The sequence below is a fragment of the Aulonocara sp. 'chitande type north' Nkhata Bay genome, linkage group LG23 (genome assembly GCF_057382095.1).
Source record: "Aulonocara sp. 'chitande type north' Nkhata Bay isolate Kocher_YH1m ecotype deep benthic linkage group LG23, A_spYH_male_GT1.1, whole genome shotgun sequence".
NCBI lineage: Eukaryota > Metazoa > Chordata > Actinopteri > Cichliformes > Cichlidae > Aulonocara > Aulonocara sp. 'chitande type north' Nkhata Bay.
This window is the reverse complement of record NC_141365.1, coordinates 30263597-30274711: the sequence shown is the minus strand read 5'-3', so window position 1 is coordinate 30274711 and position 11115 is coordinate 30263597. Positions and strand designations below refer to the sequence as shown.

The following is an 11115-nucleotide window of genomic DNA, read 5'->3' as shown; positions in this document are numbered from 1 at the left end:
GAATGTTTAGAAGACTGAAGTTGAGTGGAGTATCTTCTTTTTTGCTAATCGCGGTGGGTGCCCTGGGCAGGTGGGCTAGAGATCGATGGTTGACAGCCCGATCAGGGTTCCTGCGAGGGCGGCGAGTAGCAGACCAGAACGATTTAGTTCCATTGGAGTTATGGAAAATCCTGCGGGACCCGCGATGGATGTATCTCCGGCGAGGCTGGAAAGTGATGCCCGGGTGGTAGTGGAGCTCCGCCGGCGACGGGAGCGATAGCTGCCCGCGAAGGCGCAGGAGCTCAGTGGCTGTATAGCGGAGCAGTCCAGCCGTAGGATGGTAGACGAGCGTTAGGAGAATCCAAAATAGTGTCGACCAGCTCAGGAACATCTTGGTCCACATCTTCAATTATGTGGAGGAAAAGGAGCCGAGCCGGCCGGAGCAACGAACAGGTAGGCAAAAATAGCTCAAACAGTTAAGCTAGTGCAGCTCACTGAGAAGAAGACGTAAGAACACATTCAGCTGAAATAACAGAAGTTGAGGACAAGCGTTGCAAATCAATCCCTGGCAGAGATCGATCTGGTCCTGAGTGAAAATGTTCCTGTTCATTCAAATCTGAATCCAAATAATCCAATTAATCCAAATAAATCCAAATAATCAAAAAATGTACCGGTGAGTAGCGGCAGGCAGACGCGCCAGCATTCACTCAAGCTGGAAATAAAAATCAAAGTTAATGTGAGGGTTCCTGAAGGTTAGGGACAAAGGCAATCGCATGTCGGGATGATGTAAACGGATCAAACTTCAGTGAGGAGAACAACTGCAATATAATGTAGTCATTAATATACTGCTGCATGGGCTGGCTGTATTTTAAAAGTTTTAAAAACTGAGCTTTCAAATGAATAGTGATGAGGAAAACCGAGAGAGGCCTACAGTGATCACCGCCTTTTTTAGGGGCTTGTTCAGATTAAATAGAACAAAAACATTAAAACATGTAAAAACACAACAGCCTTAATAAATGCAGAGTAGTTTGGACCTGGAAGCAGGGTTCATCATGTTATCACCTAAAGATTGGATATCCCACCTGCTGTGAATGTTTTATCACTTGTCACATCCTGTTTATGACAGTTACAATAAAGAACATTCATATAAGAAATAAAATTGTCTTGTGTAAACTGTATGTGGTGTTAAATAGGCCTATACTACTGTACTTTAATGTCAGTCATAAGGGTGGGACTTCAAGAGCCATATATTTTATGAGGTGGTACTTATTGTGAAAAGTTTGAGAAACACTGTTCTAGGGGATCCTGTGAACGAAGACTAAGACTAATATTTTGCTTTCAGTGTGAGTCCAGAAGAGCTAAACAACAGTGTAGAAGTTCCCCACAACAGGTTGCTTCCCTATTTTTCAGGTTTAAAATCAGTTTTTCTGCCCTGATGCAATGACATGTTCAGGTGGCCAAAGGAACAGTGAACAGTAGCATTTAGTGTGTGAATGTGTGTGTGAATGGGTGGATGACTGGGTGTGTAAAGCGCTTTGGGGTCCCTAGGGGGGACTAGTAAAAGCGCTATACAAATACAGGCCATTTACCATTTAGTACTATGCTGAATCTCCTCATACCCGTGTGCTGATGTGTGTGCACTGCTCTGCTATTAAGACTGAACTTGAGAAGCTCATGCAACCTAATAAATCTTGAACAGTACTTTTACTGAAACCCAATTAGGAGAGAAGACGCCAAAGTTGATGGAGGTTCTAGACATATTGTAAAAGTGATGAAAATGAGGAAAAACTGGATTTGTTTACAATTAATCCAAGGGTATTTATTTTATGTTCCTTTCAGCATGGACAGCTTTTATTGGAACACCTGTATGAATTAGTAGCACCAGCTTTCAAGGCTTGATCAACCTCCATTGCTGCAGAACAGCTTTAAACTGTTAACCCATTTTGTGTTTCCTGGAAAAGGCCTTTTTGCATAATTCTGAAGTTTACATTATTTTTCAGTTTTGGGTAACCTTATCTTTTTTTTTTAACGTCAAGCAGTTCACCACTTACCTTTGTACCATTTCAAGCTATTTATTGGACTTGAACTGCAAAAAATATAAATGGAAAAATTGGGGTGTTCTAAAACTGTTGACCGGTAGGGTAATTTTTTTACTTTTCCTAAATTAGAATTAGAATTATATGATATTTTATTGCAGCTTTATAAATAGCACTAAAAACGAAAGGTATTTATAAAGTGCAAAAAATAAATGTTGGTGGTTTTATACTGAAATCATTCCACCTTGAGTATTTTTTTCTCCTAGGGTGTGCTCTAATACTTCTGTCATAACATGCTTTCATTGCTTCATGCTCTTTAAGTTTAGAAAGCTGCAGTGGCACTTACTTTAGAGCTATTTTATTAAACGTGTTTGTCAAAAAAATATAAGAAACATTAGCCTGTAGTAGTTAATAAGAAGACACTCTGGCTTCACAATCACATAATTTCTGCATGGGCGAAGATTTCGAATAAACCTTAAAAACAAATTAGCATATAAATGTTCATCTAACCACCTGTGGTTTGGATGGTGCTTTTGACCTTTTTTAACGTTAGCTCATTAGATGATTGTTATTTGTCATATTATGTTACAATATGATTTGAAGAGTTAAATCACAGCACCCTGTATTTATGAGCTTGATTGTTTTGTGTAGTTCAATTAGTTATTTGAAATTGCCTGTGTCAGTCCGATGTAAACACAGTGTAAATTCCTGAGGCTGTCCAGGAACGGTGTTCATGATCCAGTTGATCGTTTACAGAAAGCATGACTTGCATCTCACTGTTTACTTTCTGCGGCATCAATATTATGCAATCTTTGGAAACGGACTTCACAGTGGAACTTTCCCAGAGCACACCCTCCCCTCCAGGTGTACATGACGTGTTTGATTTCTGTAGTACTGACATCCTGGAAAAGATTTGACAGGCCCTGCTCAGATCTTTAATTTCTCTTTTTATCTCCTTTTAATTAAATGGCACCAATTCTACCTGCAGTCCTGATTCAATATGTTAAACATGAGAATCTATTGCTAGAAGGCAGGCACAGCAGGCAGGTACAATATCTGAAAAAGGGGATCCTCGTTGGTTGAATAGGTCCCAACAGGCAGAACAAGGCAATCCTATCTGATGAGGTGGTTAGTTTGTGTCAGCATTATAGTTATGGCCTGTTGTCAGCAATAAAAGGGTTGAAACCCTGCCCATAAAAAAGAATACATAAATTTCTTGCATATGTATAAATGTGATTGTTTGAAGTAATAACTCACAATAAGGAAATAAAAACAGGGGTAAGACCCATGCTTGAAACAGGCTTAAAGACATCAATCAGTGCTGTTTATTTTAACAGTTTAGTAGTTCTTTCAAAACAGTGGCTTCCTAGAAAAAAACAAACACAACACTTAGGCTGATGCTGCCTTTCATGTGCAATCAGGTCAATTTGTGAAACATATTCTATCTATGTCGCATATGATGTTTTTACTGTTTTTGAAATTCCTGAAGCCAAATCTGTTACACCCATGGTCCAGAAGTTGGGTCATCAAAAAATTAAATTCATTATTAAGCTCAAAACCCGTTCTATTACGCGACAGTGTTCTAGTGTTTGGGGAAATCCGTTCCAACAATCGAACATGAACGTTGCACTAGTGTGAAGAAATGGACCCGGATACGCATGCGCAGTGGTTATGTTTGCGTTCCTCCTCCCTCCTCTGAGACTGACAGTCCGTTAGCTGCTGCCGCTGCTCACCGGCAATGAGACAGCAAACACGGACGTGATACGACAACCTGAGATGGACTTAACGAGTACTTTTTACCACTACAAAGAAGGATATTATTTAACACCGTCGTTCATTAAGAGCAGAAGGTGTCTCTGACTCATTTTTTGGTCTCTGAGGTGTAAAACGAGACTCGACGTCCGGGAGAAGGAATGGATGCGACGGCTGATTTCCTGCGACACGCACCGGCCAGCTAAGAGGCTTGCAGATTCGCGTTGAGGAGCGGTTGAGTGCAGCTGAATTTGCTCACGGTTTGCCTTATTTCTCCGTGCTTAAAGTGGCAGCAATATCCTCAAAAATACAGTCGTAATCGGGAGGGTGAAAGGATACACGAAGTTCCAGAGGAGCGTATCTAATCGACCCAGCGCAGCTTTAGCTAGCCAGCGGCTACCTGGATTTCGCATTCTGTTGATTTATTTTGTAATCGATTATAGTGTTGTTTTTATTGTCATGCAGCTTAGCTCCTGCAGAGTTAGGAAGAGGAACACCGCCTGCAAGCTTGGGTTTTAGCCTGACTGCAGCTGGGAGCGTTTGGCTTGTGTGTGTGTGTTTGTTTGTTTTTCAAGGCACGTTAATCACGTGACTTTTTCACTTATGGCTCGCTATTTGCGCTAGCTAGTAGGCAGCGCAGCTTTTTGGCCTCGAGAAACTCTTTCAGCATAAAAATGCACCACCAAGACTTCCCCGGAGACCTGTCCGGGACCGGGAGCCGGAAAACCGCTTACCACTACAGGAGAGGCAGCAGCGGGGCGCCCCCAGCCTCCTCCGCTGCCGGTGTCAGCGCAGTGGACGACAATCCAACCCAGGTTGGATCCTCCTCTCCTGGACTCCACCATCAGCCTCAGTCCCAAGTGGCTGGAGCTCAGGTGAAGAAGAAAAGCGGCTTCCAGATCACAAGTGTCACTTCTGCTCAGATAAACGTTAGCGGCAACAACAGCTTGGCAGATGATACTGAGAGCTACGACGACATGGATGAGTCCCACACTGAGGACCTGTCCTCCTCTGACATGCTAGATGTGTCCGTGTCAAAGGCCACGGATACGGGTGTGCCGGAGAGGAGCTCCTCTGATGAGACTTTGAACAGCCTCCATGGAGTCGACACGCCTGGACTGGTGTCACCCAATGAGCCTCTCCAGCCTCATTCTATCCCACAGGGGTCTCAGCATCACCCCTCTATGGTAAACGGGACTGTGCATCATCAGTACTACCCTCAGCAGCACAGCCAGGCCCACCATCATCACTCTGACAGCTTAGGAGGAGGTGAAGCATCACTGCCAACACTTCCCATTGCTCCTTTGGCAAGCTCCAGCCCATCTATAGCTTCCAAAGTTGGTCTTAACCAGCCTCAGAGGCCACCAGCAGTGTTTGATAACACTAAAACTGCAGGGGGGGCAAGCCAGCCTGCAGCCTCTGTTGTTGGTGGGGCAGCCACTGATCCACTTGTACAAGGCAGTGTGAACATTTCTACTGTGTCGGCTGTTGCTGCTGCTCCAGGTTTTGATAACACTAACATGGGTGGGCAGGTGGCTCCTGTTGGTGGAGGAACTGGTCCATCTGCTGCTACTGCTCCTCCTCCCAGCACTCAGACTCACCACACCCAAACTCAGACAGCCACCGGCTCTCGCTTCAGGGTGGTCAAACTAGACACAAACTCGGAGCCGTTCCGCAAAGGGAGATGGACTTGCACAGAGTATTACGAAAAGGAGGTTCCTCATCCTCCTATGGCGGAGGCAGCAAAAGGTGCAGAGGTGGTTGCAGACCCTGAAGCAGGTAATGCTGGGATCAGTCCAGGTGTAGCTGCCGTACAGCTCCCTCACACCGTGCAGCCCTATCAGCCACCAAGCCAGGACTTCACTAGTCCACAAGCCATGCAGAGTCCACTGCTGGGACTGGCACAAACCACACCTGTAACCTATGTTTCACCTCAGGAGGTTGTTGTAGGGAAGCCAGCGGTTCCTGTCAGTATCCCTCCTGCATCACCACAGGTGACACCACAGACTGGTGTAAGCCAGCCTCCACTAGTAAAACCCCAGCAGCCCTATTCTGTGGATCCTCTACAGCCTCAGCCACAGGGAGGGTATCCTGCACCTCAGCTCCAAACGGGGGTCAGACAACCAGACTTTATTCAGCCCACCGCACCTTTCCAGACACAAGTCCAACCTCCACTGCCGCATGCCACGGCTATAGTCTCTGTGACGCCACTGTCAGGGGTCACGGTGCAGCAGCCCGTAAGCATTACCCAGCAGCTGCCCCATCATGGTCAGGTTGCCCCATCTGCTACAGCAACCATTGCCGCAGGACAGCCCCAGACCCTCCCAGCTCCACCTCAACCCCAGATTCGTCCACAGCCACAAACCCAACCCCATTCTGCTGGCACCATCACCATAGCACCCACCCACGGGACCCCCTACATGCCTCTGACTGCGCTGCAAGCTGATCTTCAGCCCATCCTCACGCCAGGCACAACCTTCACCCATGTTCCTGCCATAACAGCGTCCCAGCTGGAGGACGCCCAGAAGCTTCTGCTCCAGCACCAAGGTCTGCTCGGGCTGCCCAGGCTGGGGGCTGCAGCAGGTGGAGACGGCGTCGCAGAAGCTGGCAGTGCTGCTAGAACTCTGGCCCACATGGGGATGTCCGCTGAGGCCAGTGCCTTCATGGTGGCTGCAGGCCTGAGAACTCATCATGGTGAAGGAGAGGAGGACAGGTGAGGATGAATGGCTTGTGCTACCTAAACTGTTTGATTCTAATGTAAACTGTGAAGGTCTTTAATTAAACAAAAAGCTATTCTTGGTACATTGTAGGCAAAGCTGAGGTACAAACAAAATAAGTCTTTCCCATTCCTGTAATTTCTTTTTCCCCCCCACATCAGTGGTACACACTCTGGTCTTGTTGTTTAAATCAGAACTAGAAGTTCAGTGTCACATGTGCTTGATCCTGTGTCCCTTGAGGTGGTCCCCCTGACAGCTATCAACACACCAGACATCAGAAAAAAAAAGCCGACTGGACACTGCTGCTGTAAAACATCAGTGGCTGCGGAGCTGCTGACTCACTGAGGTGCTTGTGACTCAGCAGATGCTGTAGCCTGTTCATCCCCCCACCCCCCATTTCTATCCATCTACTGGACACTTGTCCAGTTTTTTAGTCTGAGTTTCCTTTCCCTTCACTCTCCCCTTAGATTTAATCTTTTGTTAGACACCAGCTCTGTTGATATGTGCCATGATATGGAGAACTGTGCAGCAGTTTATTTATATGCACACATACCAAATGCTCATTTTCTAGAGTTAGTAGTTTCTAAAAAAAAAAAAAAAAGCAAGCTTTGTTTAAATTTAGTTGCTTCGGGGGGGACTTGACCCATTTGCGTAAAGTTGTGTTGCATAAATCTAAAAACTGTGGCGACAGAGAGAAACAGAATAGTGTCATGGAAGCATTCTCCTGTTACCATAGTGCTGCCCTGTGAGCTGGTTAAGCAGGAGATCCATGTTGTGAGTACCGTTAACCCCCCCTCCCCAGAGTGTAGAGGGCATTTGATGGACTGCCACCAGGCTCCACTGAAGACCACTAGGAGAAAAGGACAACATATTCTGTGGATGTTGTGGTGTTTTTGTAACCAACTGTTGGCAACAAATAGACTTTTTTTTTTTTTTTGCTTCCAAATTGTTAGCAGCAAAAGAGAGAATATTTAAAGCTGAATTCAGTTATCACGTCATGATTTCAGTTGTCTTCTTGGCGTTCGAGTTTAAGAAACAGAGAAACAAATGATTGCTTGCTTAATGTTGACGTAATCTCAGTAACGCTGAGCCACAGACAGAGCAGGACAGTGTTCGCTTGTGGAGGCTTTTGTCAGCAGTTCGTGGCACCCCATCAAGGCCGTGTGCAAGTGCGTTTCTGTCTGTCAGTCAGCTTCTTTTCTTGCCATGAATCAGCCACTGTCCTGCAGCAGCAGACTGTCTTGCTGTGTGTGTGTATCATCTTTGTTTATAGTCATTGTCCTGTCATGCTGCGATCAGGCTGTGTGTTTCTGTTACTGTCACAGCTTTCGTTCCACCCCCTCTGTCACAGTCTCTTTTCTTCCTGTTTCCTTTCTTTGTGAAAGCATCTGAGGTGATCTCTCTTCTCTTAGACACCAGGGCTTTTGTCTTTCCAATCCTAAGATGCTCCTTTCTTCTCTACAGGTTGTGACCTTAATGATGACTAACATTTGTACACATCCAGTTGTAGGTGTAGCTTTTCATGAAAAATAGGGTGGAAATTGTTGTCTGTGGCTGTTGGCTTATTGGAAACATGTCAGTGGCTATCGCTGAGGAAAAATAATTTCCAAAGAGTTTCAGAGGTCTCTTTCCACTTCCACCTCTGAATCGACACTAACTCATTATCCTGGGTGATCGGTTTCCTGTTGAGCCCAATCAGCCCTGTTCACACTCATTATTGTTGCTTCTGTGTGTCAGAGTCCAGATTGAGTCTTTAAAAGCCGTCACGTTGCAGCTGTCAGGAGGTCGAAAACGCTTGATCTAGCACAGCTGCGGACACGGACACTGCCAAGTTCTGAAACAAACATGCAAGGGTGTGTCTGCAAAGGATCCTGCTCTCGTTTTTTTTTTTTTTTATATCTGCCCCTGTGATGTTAATTAGTAATATCACAGCAAGACCAGGGTCCTCCTCCCTAGGGCAGAATATCAGCTTGCTGTAATTGGACTTTGGGATATCAGAGTAGAAGGAAAACACTCATGACCTCACACAAACACACTTCTAGGTGACCGTGCACTTGCCGTCTGTGTCCTGCACACACGTTTCTCCATTTCTGTCAACAACACTGTGTAGAAGTGCGAATCTGCAGAGAAAGTGACTTTAGGAGTAGCCTCCTTTTCAACCTCTGCAGGTAGTTTCAACTCAGAGTGTACATGGTCTCCTGTGCAAATTTATTCCTTTTACTTCCTTTATGTATGATGCCGTATGTAAATATCTGTCATGTGCTCTTTTAGACTTTCAGCTGACTGAATGTCAAAGTTACCTGAGCTTTCGGTTTGCTTGCAGCACATTTTGCATGGATATTTACCCATATGACTTCATCCTCAGCTGTAAAAGCTAGAGGTGTGCTCTAGTGATTTATGGCCTGTAAACTTTTTACACAGCTTCTTTTTTCAGCTTTAGATTAGCAGCATTGTGTCTCATCTTGAAGCTTTCTTCTGTGTTTTACAACCCTTTTCAATGAAGTCCACATCCTTGGCAGCAGTTAAAACATTTGTTCATTGTTGGATTAATTCCACTATTATTATTGATCATTTTTAAGAGTCTTCATCTGATCTGATTCATGAGCATCAGAGTGTAGCTCTTCCTTCCTGTTTAAATGACTCCCTTTTAGATATTTTAGCAGAAAAGGGCCATATGAATTTGAGATGTTCGGCTTCTTAAAACCTCTTCAGGTCATAGAGATAATAAGCCACCTGTCAAGCTGTATTTGTAGTTATACTGGCTCGGCCTCATGATTCATGTTTGCTAATATTGGCACACCTGCTTTTAACTGACTTGTCATTCATAGCTAAGCTTTGACAAAGCAGAGGAAGTCCCCGATGGCTAAGATTAAACTTGACTGTAGCTGGCATCAAAGAGAAGTTGCTCTGGGTGCCCTTTTATTTCAGGGAAATCCAGCTGAGCACTCCCACAGTTACCAGGAGAAGGTCCAACAAGTCCAAAGCAAGTAATATGATGCTTTAAAAAAAAAAAATTACCTGGGAAAAGCAAATGTTACCAAAAAACCTCATACTGTTCTGTTAATGGCAATGGTATTAAGCTTTAAAACAGTCATAGTGCAGCACACATTTTTGCACCATGACTACTACAAACAAGCTGAGACAACAAATTAAAGAGTAAAATAGAAACTCATGCCTGACAGCATCAGACTCTCAGGTGTCCAGGAATGTTTTATTCTATTTTTGCATCTGGGTGTTGGATTTAAAGCTTTCAGTAATACTAGTTCCTAAATGAAACCTTTTGAGGTCTTGTTTTTTCCACGTAGAGCCTTTAGGGTGTTCAGTAGCATTTATGGTTTCATGCCAGTTGTACCTGTTGGAGCAGTGTGCTCAAGGTGAGTGACTTTTCCATTTATTTCTTTTTTTTTTTTGTGGTTAAGGCAAACCGACAGACACACCTGTGGCAAACTGTCTCAATGCCGGTGGTTCTCAAACTGTGGGGCAGGCAAACAACCAGGTGAAAAATGTGATGGGAATTCAGGGCTGTGTAATTGTGTTTTGATTTTGGAAAGTTTCTCAGGGGGAGATACAAAGTACACATTTAACCTTACTGCACACGGAGAGACATGGAGCAGACTTCTGATCAGATTTTGTAATTGATACCTTAGATTTGTCTACGAGAACGCTGAAGGGTAGTTTTTATTCAGTTATTGTCTTGTCTATCACATGGGGAAAAAAGTTAATGCCCATCACAGTTCTTCAAAATTACCCCACTACTGATTAAAATTTTTAAGGTGTGGGGCGGTCCTCATTTTCTGAGGAGGGCATGTCACCCAAAAAAAAGATCTGAAATGTGCTCAGTTCCTTTTACGTTCCCATCAGATGAAGGTTTTGCAGTAAGCCCCACCAGTACATAACTTTCCTCCATCACCTCATCAGACGCTTCTCCTCAACTTCAACAAGCATTCTGATCCAGCTTTTTATGAGATTGACCAGGTTTTTCTTAGAAAGGATGTTTGGCTTCCAGGTGCCTCTTCAGCTTTGTATAGCAATATGGTAGCATTTGCTAAAATTCATTGAAGCCACAAAATAGTAGCTTTCACTATAGTTTCTGCTGATAGTGTTATATCTCTTTATTTTAGGTGGTGAGTTATCTGCACTGGTAGTTAATTGTTAGCTTATGGATGGGTACCAAAGGATGGTAGTTTTGATTCGGCATTTGCATGCTTGCCTGTGTAAATTTATATCATTTGCACAACATGAATGCAGAAATACTTCCTTTATATACAATGCTGATATGTAAATGTCTGTCAAGTACTTATTTTAGGCTTTCAGCTGACTGAATGTCAAAGTTACCTGAGCTTTCAGTTTGCTTGCAGCAAATATTATGGAGATATTTCTTTATGAATTAATTCTCAATCAAGTGATTTACTGCCTATAAAACTTGCACATTCGCAGCTTTATATTAGCGACATTGTTTTGTAGTTTGATTGCAAGCATTTGGATTTCATTGAAAAAGGTATTTCATTGGTTATGGTAGAAGTTTTGCCAATACCAAAGTATTGACCGTTAGAAAGCAGCAGCTAATTTCATAGCATAATGCAGTTTAATTAAAGACAATGCGTGTGAAGAGGTGGTTTCGGTTAAGCAGG

At 43.9% G+C, this 11115-nt stretch overlaps 1 protein-coding gene across 1 annotated transcript in view; it reads left to right on the top strand.

The window, feature by feature from the left end:
• The first annotated feature begins 3694 nt into the window (after positions 1–3694).
• LOC147302083 (TSC22 domain family protein 1) overlaps positions 3695–11115 on the top strand; it is a 29010-nt gene continuing 21589 nt past the window's right edge. Inside the window, exon 1 of the mRNA XM_086281561.1 lies at positions 3695–6480. Within this exon, the coding sequence (XP_086137687.1) occupies positions 4442–6480 (2039 nt within the window). The 5' untranslated portion in view covers positions 3695–4441. The remainder of the gene's footprint in view (positions 6481–11115) is intronic.